This window comes from Myotis brandtii, unplaced genomic scaffold (genome assembly GCF_000412655.1).
Source record: "Myotis brandtii unplaced genomic scaffold, ASM41265v1 scaffold793, whole genome shotgun sequence".
NCBI classification, from domain to species: Eukaryota; Metazoa; Chordata; class Mammalia; order Chiroptera; family Vespertilionidae; genus Myotis; species Myotis brandtii.
Window position 1 is genome coordinate 678,907 of NW_005371193.1, and position 17,154 is coordinate 696,060.

Consider the following 17,154-nt stretch of genomic DNA (forward strand, 5'->3'; position numbering starts at 1 on the left):
GGGGTTTTTATTGGCTATTGAGTGCCCTGCTCCCTCGGGCCCAGGGATGCTTGCAGGTGAGGGTAGCCCCTCACAGAAACCCATGGTCTGACCCCATAGTCCTGCCCCTCCATGCCTGGACCCAAAACTGGAACTCACCCACCTCACTCCAAAGTCTGTGGCTAGGCCGTCACTGCACCGTCCAAGGCCTGAGAAACTGAACAATGGGCACATTGTTGTTCTCCTCACTAAGAGCCAAAGAGGTGGGTCTCACACTCATCTGAGATCATTTCAGAGAACTTGGAAGCTCAGAGAGGTTAGGAAACTCGCCCCAGGGACCCCAGCAGGACTGAGTCCAGGAGAGGATGTGGGCTCAGGGGATGAGGAGAGATGGTGAACACGGGACCTCTGACAGAGGGACTGGAGGAAATGCCTTCTGTGCAGCCCATGGGCTCCAGATCTAACTAGAAGGCTTGAGTTTGAGAGATGGGAAAGGCTGCTAAAATCCTAGATTATCAGGGCAAGATGGCAGCATGGTGCCCATCTAATCTGAGTCTTCATTTTGTCTTATTTTCTTAAAATATATTTTTATTATTTATTTCAGAGAGGGAGAGAAGGGAAGAAACATCAGTGATGAGAAAGAATCACTAATTGGCTGCCTCCTGCACACCCCCTACTGGAGATGGCGCCTGCAACCTGGGCATGTGCCTTGACCAGGAATCAGACCATGGCCTTCTGATTCATAGGTCAATGCTCAATCACTGAACCACACCGGCCAGGCAGTACTGTCAATCTTTTAAATTTTACCTATTCTAATAAGTGTGAAGTGGTATACCATTGTGGTTTTAACTTGCATTTATTTTTATTGATTTCAGAAAAGAAGGGAAAGGGAGAGAGAGATAGAAACATCAATGATGAGAATCATTGATAGGCTACTTCCTGCATGCCACACAATGGCGACTGAGCCTGCAACCCAAGCATATGTCCTGACCAGGAATGGAACCGTGCTCTCCTGGTTCATAGGCCGACGCTCAACCACTGAATCATGCTGGCCAGTGAGGACTAACAATATTGAGTGCCTTTTCATATCTTTTTTGGCTATATGAGAGCCTTCTCTGGTATTTAAATCTTTTGCCATTTTTAAAAAATTGAGCTGTTTATCTTCTTACTATTGAGTTGTAAGACTTCTTTATATATTCTGAACACAAGTCCTTTATTAGCTACTAGAGGCCTGGTGCATGAAATTTGTGCACAGGGGAGGGAGGAGTCCCTCAGCCTGGCCTGCACCCTCTCGCAATCCGGGACTGCTGGCTCCTAACCGCTCGCCTGCCTGTCTGCCTGATCGCCCCTAACCACTCGCCTGCCTGCCTGATTGCCCCTAACCGCTCGCCTGCCTGCCTGATTGCCCCTAACCGCTCGCCTGCCTGCCTGATCCCCCCTAACCACTCACCTGCCTGCCTGATGGCTTCGTCCAGAAGGACATCTGGAATGATGTCCAGAAGGTCGTTCGCCTGTCCAGTCTAATTAGCATATTACACTTTTATTATTATAGATAGATATGTTGGGCAAATATTTCCTGTGGCTTTTTTCATTTTCTTAACAGTGTTTTTAAAAAGAGTAAACGTTTTAATTTACTGACATTCAACTTATCAATTTTTTCCTTTATAGTTTGTGTTTTTTGTGTCCTATTTTTTAAAAAATCTTTGCTTAACTCAAAGTCACAAAGATTTTCTTCTGTTTTCTCTTAGAAGTTTTACCTAAAAGTTTCGCAAAAGAAAATCTCAAAAATTTTAACAAGAGTTTTAAAACTCCTGCATTCCATTTATCTCATAATTAGTTACTCAGGTTTATTATCCCTTTGTTTCTTTCAACTTCCACATTACCAAGCACTATTTCAGACTTTGGAAAGATTTTTATCTTTTAACAGATTTCCCCCCTCTTCACCCTAATAAGTGGCATTTCTAAATTTAGCCATGGTTTTAGTCCCTCGGTTCTCTTCAAAATGACATAAAACCTCTGGTCCTCTGATGCTGCTTCTTAAAACAACAACAAAATTCCAAAACCCGCAGCATGCACCTTCAAGTTAAGTCAGGGACAATGAACTATCCTCCTAGTTTTAAAGAGAAGCTTTTGTAAGTTTGTTCTCACCATATTGAGTCACTCTAACCTGGTAGGAGGCTGGAGGAGTTATCACTCACTGGTTAAAAGGAAATTTAGGCTTTAAAGGTTAAGTTCACCAAGACAATAGCAGTACATTTTTAGACTCAAAATGTGCATTTCAGACTCAAAATGAAACTAATAATATACATGAAAGCACAGTTTAGGTTCAACTGCACCCCTGGAATAGAGTTTGCCATTCTCAATATTTCAGAGGCCCTAGTTGGTTTGGTTGAGTGGATGGAGCGTCAGCCTGCAGACTGAAGGCTCCCAGTTTCAGTTCCAGTCAAGGGCACATGCCCAAGTTGCGGGCTCCATCCCCAGTAGGGGGCGTGCAGGAGACAGCCAATCAATGATTCTCTCTCATCATTGATGTTTCTATCTCTCTCCCAGTCTCCCTTCCTCTCTGAAGTCAATAAATATATATATATATATTAACATGTCAGAGAAAGTAGTTAAAAAGGGATTCTAAGCTAATGTGAGTAAAACGGGGAGAAGTGACAATTTAATCATTATTCATTTTGTAACTTTGTGAAATATCTGGAGAAAAACAAAATAGAAAACTGGCTTGTTTATGCCCACCCCCATCACAGTCCTTAGTCTAAATCAAGAAAATAGCAGTTTCTATTTACAACTCCCTCTTATCCTGATGTTTTTGTCTACTTACCAAACTGACTCTACTGTGTCTGATCCACAGAATTAGGATAGACCCCTGTGTTCCCACACTATGGTAGCTTTTATGCTTAAGTGACCTTGGGCCACTGAGTCTTGGCTTTAACAGGAAAATTTTTAAACCAATTCTCTGAATCTGACAAGTCGTCTCCCTCAATAAGTCTAGGAAGTTATTTCATTAACTGTGCATGAAGTGGCAGGCAAATGGCCAGATCTACAGCCCAGAGTGGTGGAACTGGAATTGTCACACATATACTTAAAAGCTAACAAAACTTCTACCACCATCCATTACTTTCAATTCTATTCTTTTTATTTTATTTGAATTTTTAAATATTTTTATATTTATTAATTTCAGAGAGGAAGGGAGAGGGAGAGAGAGAGAGATAGAAATATCAATGATGAGAGAGAATCATTGATCGGCTGCCTCCTTCCTGCATGCCTCCTACTGGGGATCGAGCCTGCAACCCAGGCATGTGCCCTTGACCATATCGAATCCTGGACCCTTCAGTCCACAGGCCGACACTCTATCCACTGAGTCAAACCAGCTAGGGCTCTACTCTTATTTTTAAGGAAAACAAATTATTTATATAATCAGAAGGAAGAAAAAAAAAGAGCATTCTTTAGTTAAGACTCCAGGAAGACAAACAACTCACCACAGAAATGGCAACCTAAGAAGGCTCGATTTAAAGAAGAAACTCAAGCCTGACTGGTGTGGCTCAGCAGTTAACCTATGAACCCAGAGTTCACTGTTCGATTCCCAGTCAAGGCACATGTCTGGGTTGTGGGCTCAATCTCCAGTGGGGGGGAGGGGGGGCGGGGAGGAGGGGGCATGCAGGAGGCAGCCAATCAATGATTCTCTCTCATCATTGATGTTTCTCTCTCTCTCCCCCTCTCCCTTCCTCTCTGAAATCAATAAAAATATATTTTAAAAAATAAATAAGAAACTCAACACTTAAGGTATTCAAGACAAAACTTCTGTCGGCCTAATAATCAATGTTACCAAACAAGGATTTGTTAATTTCTTCAAATGTGTATTAAGAACCACATGCCAAGCAATATGTTGACCATGAGGGTTCCAAAATGAGTAAGACAGTCCCTGACCTCCTAAAAACATACAGGTTAGTAAAGAAGACAGACAAGAAAATAACATGATAGGTTCATGCAGGAAAAGCTACGAGGTGAGCACACAGAGGACACCATGTTAGGGAAGCCCAGGAAGGGCCCTTCAATCAGGATCAGCTCTTAGTTTCTCAGATAACTTCACACCACCCTCCTGGGAGCAAAGCCAACTCTTCCACTGAGTTAATAGTGCCTTGGGAATGAAGGGGTGCAAAATACTATCTATGGGGGGGAGGGGATGTAGATGGGGGGGGAGAGGGAGAAAGAGAGAGAGAGAGAGAGAGAGACATCAACTTGAGAGACACATAAATTGGTTGCCTCCCACGTGCGCCCCTACCAGAGCTGAGGAACCTGCAACCCTTCGGTCCTAGGCCTAGGCTGATGCCCTCCAGTGGTTCTCAACCTTCCTAAGGCCGCGACCCTTTAATACAGTTCCTCATGTTGTAGTGACCCCCAACCATAAAATTATTTTCGTGGCTACTTCATAACTGTAATTTTGCTACTGTTATGAATCATAATGTAAATATCTGATATGCAGGATGTATTTTCATTGTTCGAAACCCACAGGTTGAAAACCGCTGCACTGATTCAAATCAGCCAGGGCACCATCCATAATTGTATAAAGAAATCTGTTATTAACTTAAATTAGTAAGTTAGACCAATTAGTGAAGGGGATGAAGTCCAAGCCCAATAATGAGTTTAAATTGTGGAATGAATGCCTTGAGCAATTTTTTCTCTTCAAGACTGCAGAAAAATAAAAAATAACCTTCTTGACTGCTGAGGAGGGCTAAACTCATTTATTTTTCACAAGTATGCAATAAAAAGTAATTACTTTCTGCTCCCACTCAACACAAAGCAATACCATCTCTCCCTCTCATCACCACCAAAACATCCTATATTTGAGTACTTTAATCTTACACCATAAGAATCTCAGATTGTGGCCCAGCCAGGTGTGGCTCAGCAGTTGAGCGTCGACCCAGGAACCAAGAGGTCATTGGTTGGATTCCTGGTCAGGGCATATACCCGGGTTGCGGGCTCGTTCCCCAGTGGGGCGTGCAGAGGCAGCCAATCAATGATTCTCTCTCATCATTGATGTTTCTATCTCTCCCTCTCCCTTCATCTCTGAAATCAATAAAAATATATTTAAAAAAAAAAAAAAAAGAGCAACTGGACTTAAAAGAATCTCATATTGTGCCCACTGGTGTGGCTCAGTGGTTGAGCATCTACCTATGAACCAGGAGGTCATGGTTTGATTCCCAGTCAGGGTACATGCCCAGGTTTGGGGCTCAATCCCCAGTGGGGATTGTGCAGAAGGCAGTCAATCAGTGATTCTCTCTCATCATTGATGTTTCTGTCACTCTCACTTCTTCTCTGAAATCAATAAAAATATTTTTTTAAAAGAATCTCAGATTGCAATCAAGTTACAATGCAACAAAAACATATTTCTCTAAGTATGTTCTCATCCCCCATGGTGTTCCCATAGTAATTTAGCTCCCTAGTAAGTATTAACAATCAAGGAAATCAGAAAATTCTTAGAATAGATATGATAAGCTACTCGGGGTTTTTTTTTTAAATTTGTTATTGTTCATGGATTCCAAAGTTCAGAATACATACTACCAGGAAAGTGTTTCTAATTTTTCAATGCCCGAATTTAAATGCAAATTACTATTTAATTATATGCAATTTTCCCTCTAAACCTATGTATACGAATCAGTCTCCAGATGTTTTTAAAAAACAAACTGATCATGTTTACTAAAAAAGTGTATTGCCTAATAACCAAAAAGTTCTAACGTATCAAAAAAGTGGTCACTGTCAGCTCTACCCATGAATGACAGTTTGACTGACAGACAAGCTGTTCTGAAAAGATTAGGAACTTCCAGTGATGGCAGGAGGCACATACAGTATCTGTAGCTACTTTAATAATAAAACTGTTTCAACATAAAAAATTCAGAGACTACAAAGTCATATATGTGAACTGCAAGCTATCTAAATGCATGCATGTTTTAAAAGAAAGAAGTAAATAAATAAATAAATAATAAATAAATAAAAAGAAAGAAAGAAGCAGGACAAAAACTGTCTATACTCAAATCAACATGAGAAATCATCCTTCCTTTGAGCTTTTTAAGAATTGAAAACTTAATAAGGTTCTTTAGGTTATCAACTCATTTCCAAAATAGAGCAAAAAATATATACACACATTTTGAATAATTATAAAGGCAGTATCTATTAAAATACACTTCTTTTTCAGCTATCAGCTGTTATAGTTTGTATACACTTGGGGGACATCCTGTATATTAAAATACAATTGACACAAAATAATACCACCACATAGTCTATGTTGGAAGACACAATCGCAATAATAGGATTTAATTGTGATGGACACACAGTTCTAGGGACTTCACATTTTAACATATTTAGTGTTAACAACATCCCTGTAAGACAGGTAGTATTATGATTATCTCCATTTATACAAATGAAGAAACTGAGGCACAGATACATGAACACCCCCAATGTCATATAGCTGGTAAGAAGCAGAGAATGGATTTTAGCCACATCAGTCAGACTCCAAAGTTCATGTTAACCAATACACTACAGTAAGGGTCATGCAATAGTCGGCTTTTTATTTTTTTTTAAAACCTTTTTGAGCCCTGACCGGTTTGGCTCAGTGGATAGAGTGTCGGCCTGCGGACTGAAGGGTCCCGGGTTCGATTCCAGTCAAGGGCATGTACCTTGGTTGCCGGCACATCCCCAGTACGGGGTGTGCAGGAGGCAGCTGATCGATGTTTTTCTCTCATCGATGTTTCTAACTCTCTATCCCTCTCCCTTCCTGTCTGTAAAAAATCAATAAAATATATTTTTAAAAAAACAAAAAACCTTTTTGAATCTCAAACACTAGGATAGCTTTGCAATAAGAAAAGTACAGGCTTTGGATTCAAACAGACTCAAATAACCCCCCGAATAAAGTCTGAACCTCAGCTTCCTCATATGTAAAATGAGGATACTTAAGTTATTGTGGAGGTCAAAGAATATAAAGTGCCAAGTACAGTACACAAGATAGAAGTAAGCTCACAGACACCTAGAGGATCCACGGCTGGACTTCGCAATCCACGAGTCTCCTAAATTGTAGGACAGATACTGTACGTGTACCCATTTTTTTAAGAATCGCCCCTGGCTTTCCATAACCTTTCAAGGGGTACGTGATCTCCAAAAGGTTACACAAGCCACCGGAATACATAGCAGGTACTCAAAATATGAGTTATCTTTCCCTTCTTGTCCTCTAAAACGCCCCTTTTCCCACTAGGAATGATACACCAAGGCTTCACAAGAAATCTCAACTATTCCCCACCATTTCCCTGGCTTGGTAACTCGTTTTCTAAAGGACCCTGAAACGCTGCTTCATCCCTCCCTTCTCCGAGAGGAACAAAAGGTGTTCACTCGGGAAGACTCTTCGACTCTCGCCCACCAGCTGCAGAAAGCACCGCGCGGGCAGGAGAACCGGGCAGGAACCAGAGCTTCCGAGCGGCACCACAGAGACCTGAAGCCCGGCGCCGCGGGAGGGGGAGAATGCGTTTCCCAAAACTACCGGACCACCCAGAATTCCGCCCCCGGTGCCCCCTGCCCCCACCCCACACACCCAGTCCTCTCTCGGAAACTCCGGTGCAGGCGGGTCCTCTGCCTCGCGCGGGAGCGGCGGGGGGGGGGGCGGTTACCAGAGCTGGAGGGCGCAGCGCAACGACGTCCCAGCTCCGCTGCCCCAACGGGCGGCGCCGCCCCCGGCAGAAGACCGGCCCTCGACTCGCCCTACAAGGGATCCAAGTGCAGATCTCCACCCGGGCTGGAAACCGGCTCCGGGCTTTTCCGTTTTCCAAAGCGGCTTCCGCTTCCGTGCTAGCCTTTGCCGGAAACAGTCTATGGGTGACGTAAAAGTGTCGCGCCGGCGGTGATTCCGGAAGAAACAAGAGTGCGGCGTGAACATGGTGAGAGAGGAGGATTGAGAAGGGATATGGTCAGACCGCGTTTGAGCGGAGATTCAGGGAGTCATCCCCTGGCCAGTGTTCACGCCCCTGCTTGTTTTCATTCTAATCTTAGCTCTTAAACTGCTCGAAGCGGGGCCTGTTATGCTCCAGCGAGTAGGGAGTGGGCCGGGTTGGGGCAGAGAGGATCGGAGGAACTGGGTTTTTTGAGGGAAGAAGGGAAGGGAATGGGCAAAAGAAAGGAAGGAACTCAAGAACATGGGATGTATTTTCCGACTCTTAACTCTAAAATTTCTGTTTCAAGGGGAAGCAAAAGAAAACGAGGAAGTATGCGACCATGAAGCGAATGCTTAGTCTCAGAGATCAGAGGCTGTGAGTGTCTGGCATCAACGGGGTTCATAGACTGCCCAAAGATGTAGAAGTCACGAGGGGATAAGTAGTTAAAACTTTTGTTGTTACTTTGCCTTCACTTTTAATAGCATTGTGTCTTGGATGTATGTATATAGCACGAGATAGTCAAGTGTATAACAGCCACTTAGCTGCTGAAGGAGTACCCTGGTGAGTGGGACTGGAATTAAACATCTAAGCGTTCACTTTGTGCCACCATTTTTATATATTTTATCTACCATATCACATTTAAGCCTCCTAATATTTCTGTGAAGTGGGTGGGATTATATTTATGTTCTTGTCATTAGACTACTATATTCGATAGGGAAAAAATGTTATAATTGTTGAAGGAAGGTGAGGTCAGAAGTGATCTTTGTCTTGAGTCTCCAGCACCTGACACTCAAATATTTTTGAAAGAAAGAATGGGAAACACCTAGATGTCTTCATTTTATAAATTTCATAAGAATTCAGATGACTGTGGGAGAAGAAAGTGGAATGATGTTCCCTATTATAAGGAGGGTGTGAAAAGCTTCACAGCTTCAGTGAAGAATGGACAAAGTTAGTAAGGACTGGTATTGTGTTTAAGAGTCTCAATACAAATGAATGGCCACTAGAGCTTTCAGAGTTATTAAATTGTATTTTCTGCCTTTAGTGTGTATTATGTAATTTTTAGGAAATTTCCCATTAATAATATTTTCTTTCTAGTTAAAGGTTAAATTTTGTATATGTATGGTTACATTTTAGCCCTTTATAAAAGGTGTATGGGGATTCCTCCCCCATTCCTACTGTTGAAGCATCTAAAGATAAACATCAGCCTTTTTACCCACTGCTCGAAAGTGGATTTTGATCTTTTTTTTTTAATTGATTTTTTTTACAGAGAGGAAGGGAGAGGGATAGAGAGTTAGAAACATTGATGAGAGAGAAACATCGATCAACTGCCTCCTGCAAACACCCTACTGGGGATGTGCCCACAACCAAGGTACATGCCCTTGACCGGAATCAAACCTGGGACCCTTGAGTCCACAGGCTGACGCTCTATCGGCCTACAGAAACCAGTTAGGGCTGGATTTTGATCTTTGATAAAAAGCTTCTGGCTAAAGAAGAAATGATAGTATAACCAACATTTATTTATCCATTAAAAAATTGTATGAGTTTTTGGCGAGAGATTGTTAAATTTAATTATGTCTAATGAATTATGTAAACTTCCCACACAGTTATTTGTGCTCAAAAATATATATATTTATATTAATGTAAAAAATGTATGCTTAGCCCTAGCCAGTTTGGCTCAATGGATAGAGTGTCGGCCTACAGACTGAAGGGTCCCAGGTTCAAATCCGGTCAAGGTCACATGCCTGGGTTGCAGTCTCCATCCAACGTGCAGGAGGCAGCCAATCAATGATTCCCTCTCATCATTGATGTTTCTATCTCTCTCTTCCTCTCCCTTCTTCTCTGAAATCAATAAAAAAAAATCTATTAAAATATGTATGCTTATACTAATGTAAAGAAGTCACAAAGTAAGATTTTCTCTGAAGACAAAAAGAAACTTTAAATTTTGAATGAGATTATAACTGCTATTGGTTTTTCTTTCCTGCATTTAATTTACTTTTTTTCCCTAGTAAAGAAAAGGATAGATTAAAACCTAAAAAGAAAGAAAAGAAAGATCCCAGTGCACTCAAAGAAAGAGAAGTGTGAGTAATCAATATTTTCACGTTTTCCTTTAAAACATTCTAAAACCATAGACCCCTTAGAAATCCAGGATTTCCCGAACTGATTTGCTCAGTCATTTCTAAGTATAGCACAACTATGCATATGAAAGTGATATTGATGAGCATATACCAACTCCAATGGTTCAAATGTTTTTTTATTTCATGGAGCAGTAAAATTTTCTTTGAAATCCTGGGGATTAAATCTAATATCATTATTTGTTTTCTTTGCCAGGAATCTTTTAAAAGAAATAATGGTCATTGTTTAACACACTGGCATTTCTTAAAAGAGAGAATGTATCATCAAAAAAAATAGTAAGACCATATTTTTAGAATAAAGGTTATTTCTTGTAAATAAATACATTTAATTTTATGAAACCTCATCACATTTTGCTTATTTTCCTCATTTTGCCCTAGTATGGTGATGGATAAACCATCACAGGATTTATCTCCAAGAACAAAGAAAAAAGAGCTTAATCTAGAGTAATCTGTTCCAAGTAGAGACTCTTTTTGTTCATACCAAAGTATCAATGTAGATATTACTTTGTGTTTTGTTTCTTTCTCTTTCAGCCCCCAACACCCCTCCTGCTTATTCTTCCAATATAACACACAGCTAGGCCCACCTTACCACATCCTGGTGGATACCAACTTTATCAACTTTTCCATTAAGGCCAAACTGGACTTAGTGCAGTCAATGATGGATTGTCTCTATGCCAAGTGTGAGTATCATACTTTTACATTTCTATGACATTTATACAGAATAATCATATTTATCCAAATACATGAAAAGAGGGGAATGGGGTTCTAGTTAACTTAATTGCTGAGCATTTAATGTGCTCACCATAGCAATGACCATTTTTAATAAATTGAAGTATAATGCAAACTTGACTGGGAATAAATTCTCTCAATTCAGAAAACACTTAGTGTGCTTAGGTACTTATTATGGACAATAACTTTGAAAATACTAGGGGAATTTTCTGTTTCCTAATTCTGGATTTTAAAATTCTGGATAAATGAGCAGCCCTGGCCAGTGTGGCTCAGTTGGTTGAAGCATCATCCTGTACACCAAAAGGTGGCAGGATCGATTCCTGGTCAGGGCACAGACCCAGGTTTCGGGTTTGATCCCTGGTCAGGGTGCATATGGGGGTAGCCAGTGGATGTTTCTCTCACATCAGTCTCTCTCTCTCTCTCTCTTTCTCTCCCTCCCTTCCTCTTTCTTTCTCCCTCCCTCCTTCTCTCTTTCTCCCTCCCTTCCTCCCTCCCTCCCTCCTTGCTCTCTCTAAAATCAATAAAAAATTAAGTAAGTAATATTCGGGATAAATGAAAATTTATTATATTTCTCAGTATATATATTCTTATTCTTTTACATTGAGGAGGAAGCATTCTTCATTCCACTCCAGTATAGAAAAGTGAAATAAGACATTTTGTCATTTACAATCACAGAACCGGAAGTGATGATGGTCACTGCTTCCTACTTTGGTATTTATTTGTACCACAAAGGATCTGGGGTAGTTTACACCTAGGTATACGGTTTACCATTAATATATGTCCCTTGAGTATTTAGATGTCCCTTCCTTCAAATGATCTTCCCTCACTACCGTGAATAGGGAAAAGAAAATTTAGGCCATGTAAAAGGGAATAACTTCCTAATAGTGAGATCTGTTGCATTTTGTGGTGAGTTTATATTCATAATATTTTCCAGTCATCTGGTTAAAGGTACAAGTGAAAAGTAGACTTATGCTTTTCCATAATGAATGAATTATTGGAATCAAAGGAAAAATTTGCACCTCCTTTAATATTTAAAAGATACTATGAGTAACATTATAGAGTGATAGTAATGTAAATGTTTATTGATGTATTAAAACTAGCAAGATAGTATAAGGATATGATAGATAAAAACTAAATTCTTTAAGTGTCTAAAATGAATAAATGTAAAAAGTGTGGCTCTAGCTGGTTTGGCTCAGTGGATAGAGCGCCAGCCTGCAGACTGAAGGGTCCCAGGTTTGATTCTAGTCAAGGGCACATGCCCGGGTTGTGGGCTCAGTCCCCAGTGTGGGGCATGTAGGAGGTGCTGATCGATGATTCTCTCTCATCAGTGATGTTTCTATCTCTCCCTCTCCCTCCCTCTCTGAAATAAATAAAAAATATATATATATTTTTAAAAAGTGTGCCTAGCCTCAAAGTGTGCCTGGCCTCAATGGCTCAGTAGTTGAGCATCGACCTAAGAATTAGGAGGTCACGGTTCGATTCCTGGTCAGGGCACATGCCCTGTTTGCAGGCTCCATTTCCAGTGTGGGGCATGCAGGAGGTATCCGATCAATGATTCTGTCTCATCATTGATGCTTCTATCTCTCTCTCTTTCTCCCTTCCTCTCTGAAATCAATAAAAATATTTTTTGAAATCAATAAAAATATATAAATTTTTTAAGTAACTACATAAGTTTATTATGTTAATATACGAAGGTAACTACCAAGTGAGGAAAACAGCTAATAGAGTAAAATAATTATCTTTTTAAGGATCAGAATTGAAGGGGTAGGGAAGTTTCAGGGGACTGTTACTTGTTCATATAGGCCTTTCTGTATTTCTTTTTCTTTTTCTTTTTATTTTTTGTATTTCTTTTTAAAGCTATGTATATGTAATACTTTAAATTTTTTTTTTAAATCTCTTAGAAATAATAAAGATTAGTCTCAAGTCGGGGCACTAACATGGCTGTAAGAGTGAACTAGGAAGGCCCTTTATGAGGAAAGACACTAAACTTGGTAGACTTCTTGTATTTCCATGGTGTTTCTTATAGCTGTCTTAGCTGCTTCTCCAGCTTCTCAGGAATGCTGTGACCTGTTTGTAAATGAGATGGATCAAGGGTACAAGCCTGGCCCTTGGAGGTGAATTGTTTCCTTAATGCTATAGCTCCACCATTATTATCTACATGATGATTGTTTAAGAGAGCTTTAGCCCTGTTTAGGCTTTCTCTAGATATGGATACTTTAGAGGACAGCTGTAATGCCTTTTCTAAAAACAAGCTTATTAAGGAGAATACCACTTTTTGCAGTCTTTTGTGTAACATAATACCTCAAACTAAAGGCTGAAGAAACATTTAAGTAAGTGCAAACTCACTTACCTAGGAAATTAACTGTTTTAAACTCTGCTTACTAATTTTTTCTTCACTTGCCTTTATACCTAAAGGAAGGCCTTTATCTTCTTCTTGCCTTGAAGATGTCCCTTTGACCTTCTCATAGCTCCTGGGATATTCCATTTCCATCTGATACTCCAACAAGAAAGAATAGTTAGCTTCCCATCAGCTTTCTTTTATGCCCATCAGTCCTCTTTCCCATTACTTTCCATTTCTTTATAGTGATTTTAACATTTCTGTACTTTGCTTTCAAAAGTATTAATGTACTTGAAAAAATATATAGCATTAAAAAAAAATGAAAGTTCCCTATAATGCCTTACCTCAGAGAGGGTTGGTTTTAAAAATTCATATACAATCTCTGTAGGGTGAAGGTTGTTTTTCTTTTAATGAAAATGGATCATGCATTACTTACTATGTATGTTTGTGCTTTTTTTTAACTGCTTTGAGATATGTCATATACTCTATAATATGCCCATGTATAATAATAAAAGCGTAATATGCTAATTAGACCAGACATCCTTCCAGACAAAGCCGCAGCATCAGGGGCCGAGGCAGAGGCCCCCCCCCAGCCACCGCGGCAGACGGGGGCCAAGCCCCTTGCACGAATTTCGTGCATTGGGCCTCTAGTTTAAAGTATATAATTCAATGGATTTTAGTGTAGTCATAGTCAATATTTTAAAATTTTCACTACTGCCCTGGCCAGTGTGGCTCAGTCAGTTGGCGCCGTCCCATGCACCAAAGGGTTGCTGGTTCGGGTTCAGTTCCCTGTCAGGGAACCTGCCCAGGTTTTGAGCTCTATCCCAGTAGAGGGCATGTGGTAGGTGACCAATCAGTGTTTTGCTCTCACGTCAAAGTTTCTCCTTCTCTCTTCCTATCTCTCTGAAAATCAATTTTTTAAAACCCACATTTTTATTTATTAAAAAACCCCACAAAACTGTGGATCCTTAGCCAACATCCCTAAACTCTTCCCTTTCCCACCATTCCTAGGCAACCACAATTTGCTTTCTGTCTCTGTAGATTTAGCTATTCTGGACATTTCATTAAAATGGGATCATAAAATATTTGGTCCTCTTTTATTTAGCACAACATTTTCAAAAGTCACCTATGTTAAAGCATGTACATCATTTCTTTGTATTACCAAGTAATATTCTATTGTATGGATAGATCTATATATCTATTCTATGGATAGATCACATTTATCCATTTCTCCTTGCTTTTATATTGTATTTTTTTATATTGAAAAAATATATCATGAATGTTTTTCTGTCAGTAATTCTAGTTTTTACCCTGTTATAAACAAGGCTGTAGTGAATATGTCTGTGTTAAAGTGAAGTATTTTAGAGAGGGAGAAGGAGAGAGAAAGATATGTTGTTCCACTTATTTATGTTTTCTTTGGTTGATTCTTGTATGAGCCCTAACCAGGAATCGAACCCACAACCTGGGCATGTGCCCTGACTGGGAACTGAACTGTGACCTCCTGGTTCGTAGGTCAGTGCTCAACCACTGAGCCACATCAGCCGAGCTCATGGGTCTTCCTAAGATTCTTGGCAGGATATAATTCAGAGAGAGTAAAACCAGTTTATTCACAAGTTCTTTTATTAATATGTGGGGTTTTTTCTGGCAGGTATCCCTTGTATAACTGACTGTGTAATGGCTGAAATTGAGAAATTGGGGCAGAAGTATCGAGTGGCTCTAAGGTAGGAAGAAGCTGGTTGATCTAGGTTGGTATACTGAATATTCTTTTGACCTTTCTTCATCTGTTTGCTGTCCAAGGATTTCTTAGCTGAGTAGATTAAATAAAAATATAAAATTAGTTAACTATGGTCAAGAACACAGACGTTGGAAGGCTAGAGACATTTTAAGCTGAAGCCTTTTTTAAAAATTACATTTATTGGGAAACATTACTTAATAACATTATATAAGTTTCAGATGTACAGTTTTATAATGCAACATCTGTATATCCCATTATGTGCTCATCACCCAAAGTCTAGTCTCCTTTTGTTGCCATATGTTTGACCCCTTTTACTCTCGTCACCATATTCCTCCTACCCCCTTCTCCTCTGTTAACCACCATACTGTTGTTTGTGACTTTTGTTTATTCATTGGTTGCTTTTTTGTTTTATATCCCACATATGAGTGAAATCATGTGGTTCTTGTCCTTTGCTGTCTTATTTTGCTTAACATGATACTCTCAAGGTCCATTCATGTCACAAATGGCAATATTTCACCTTCTTTATGACTAGTATTCCATTGTATTTGTATGCACAGTATCTTTATCCAACCATCAGTCGAAAGATGCTTAGGTTGTTTCTATGTCTTGGTTATTGTGAACTGAGTTACTTAGTCATATTGGTCTTGTGGGCCTCCTTTTAATTCGATTTTCAATTAGAAAGTGTCTTCCTATTAGTTTATCTATACAGCTCCTTCGGAATCTCACAGTTAGAGAATTCATATTCTAAGTTTTGAGTTTACTCTAGAAAGTACCCTTGAATTTAGAGTAGCAGTTCCCAAAGTATGGTCATGGACCCCTAGGAGTCTCAGAGACCTTTGCAGAGAGTTTGCAAAACCATTTTCATAATAATATGCAAACATTGCCTTTATACTGATGGTGGAAGTGCTGGTTTGGTGCCTTAGTACAAATCAAAGCAATGGACCAAATAATGCTATTTGTATTTTTTGTTTATTTTTAACCCACTGGCAATTTTTTAAAAAGCCCTGGCTGGTGTGGCTCAATTGGTTGGGCTTCAACCCATACCTGTAAACTGAAAGGTTGCTGATTTGATTCCTGGTCAGGGTACATGCCCAGGGAGGGGGCATGCAGGAAGCAACTGATCAATGTTCCACTCTCACATCAATGTTTCTCTCTCTCCCTCTCCTTTCCTCTTAAAAAAAAAACCACGAAGAATAAATTTTTAAATAGCCAGAGTCATTTAAGAATGTTCTTAATGAAACAATAGATTTTGTTAACTTTACTAACTCTCCACTCTAGAGTACATATCAGTGTTCCTTGTGATAATGTGAAGTGCACACAAAGCACTTCTGCTGATGCCAAAAGATGAAGGTTAGCTCATTGAAAAGCATGTGTGCTTGTTTGAGTTGTGGGCTGAACCAGCTGCTTTTTCATGGAATATAATTTTGTTGTTGTTGTTAATCCTCACCTGAGGATATTTTTTCTATTGCTCTACAAAGGGAGTAAAAGGGAAGGAGGGAGAGAGGGAGTAGGGGAGGGAGGGAGGGGGAGAGAGAGAGAGAGAGAGAGAGAGCGAGAGCGAGAGAGCGAGAGCGAGAGAGAGAGAGAAACACTGATGTGAGAGGGACAAACACTGATGTGAGAGAGACACATCAACTAGTTGCCTCCCACACAAGCGAACCAGCAACCTAGGTACGTGCCCTTGACCAGGAGTTGAACCCATGAGTCTTGATGCACAGGCTGATGCTCTTAACTACTTAATCACACCAGCCTGGGCTGGAATGTAATTTTATGTGAAGAACTGACAGACTGATATTTCACGCTTTGCTGTCTAGCAGATATCTTCTCAAAAATGCAATAAACCTGTCACTAAGGAAAACAACTTACTGTATTAGTTACCAGTGATAAAACTCGAGCTTACAAGTGAAAATTAGAATTTTGGAAAATCATGAGCTTATCACATTCCCAATACTAAAGACTTTTCTGTTGAGACCAGTGATTATATTAATGAGTATGATTTTTTTTAATATATAATTTTTTATAAAGTTAAAAGTATTACATATGTCCCCTGTTTTCCCCCATTGACACCCGCTCTCCTGCCCCAGGCTTTCAGCACCCTATTGTCTGTGTCCATGGGTTATGCATATATGCATACAAGGTCTTTTTTTGATTACCTCCCATTCACCCACCCTCCCCCACCTTCCTCTGAGATTCCCTGCTCTGTTTCATGCTTCCATGTCTCTGGATCCACTCCGTTCATCAGTTTATTTTGTTACTTAGACTCCACATATGAGTGCGATCATGTGATACTTGTCTTTCTCTGACTGACTTATTTCACTTAGC

The 17,154-nt window shown here is 40.0% G+C and overlaps 3 protein-coding genes across 6 annotated transcripts in view; 2 read left to right on the forward strand and 1 right to left on the reverse strand.

Moving 5' to 3' along the window:
* Nucleotides 1-7,778, reverse strand: part of AREL1 (apoptosis resistant E3 ubiquitin protein ligase 1) — a 42,183-nt gene extending 34,405 nt beyond the window's left edge. For 2 of the 4 annotated variants that reach the window (XM_014531170.1, XM_014531171.1), the window contains exon 1: nucleotides 7,562-7,778. The gene's annotated coding sequence lies outside the window, so the exon portion shown is untranslated. The remainder of the gene's footprint in view (nucleotides 1-7,561) is intronic. The other 2 variants (XM_005883569.2, XM_005883570.2) reach the window with 2 other exon arrangements.
* Nucleotides 6,178-17,154, forward strand: part of LOC106724296 (YLP motif-containing protein 1-like) — a 31,112-nt gene continuing 20,135 nt past the window's right edge. The window contains exons 1-2 of the mRNA XM_014531172.1: nucleotides 6,178-6,182; nucleotides 13,649-13,660. The gene's annotated coding sequence lies outside the window, so the exon portion shown is untranslated. The remainder of the gene's footprint in view (nucleotides 6,183-13,648; nucleotides 13,661-17,154) is intronic.
* Nucleotides 7,817-17,154, forward strand: part of FCF1 (FCF1 rRNA-processing protein) — an 18,203-nt gene continuing 8,865 nt past the window's right edge. The window contains exons 1-5 of the mRNA XM_005883571.2: nucleotides 7,817-7,904; nucleotides 8,206-8,273; nucleotides 9,905-9,976; nucleotides 10,562-10,710; nucleotides 14,746-14,818. Of these exons, the coding sequence (XP_005883633.1) occupies nucleotides 7,902-7,904; nucleotides 8,206-8,273; nucleotides 9,905-9,976; nucleotides 10,562-10,710; nucleotides 14,746-14,818 (365 nt within the window). The 5' untranslated portion in view covers nucleotides 7,817-7,901. The remainder of the gene's footprint in view (nucleotides 7,905-8,205; nucleotides 8,274-9,904; nucleotides 9,977-10,561; nucleotides 10,711-14,745; nucleotides 14,819-17,154) is intronic.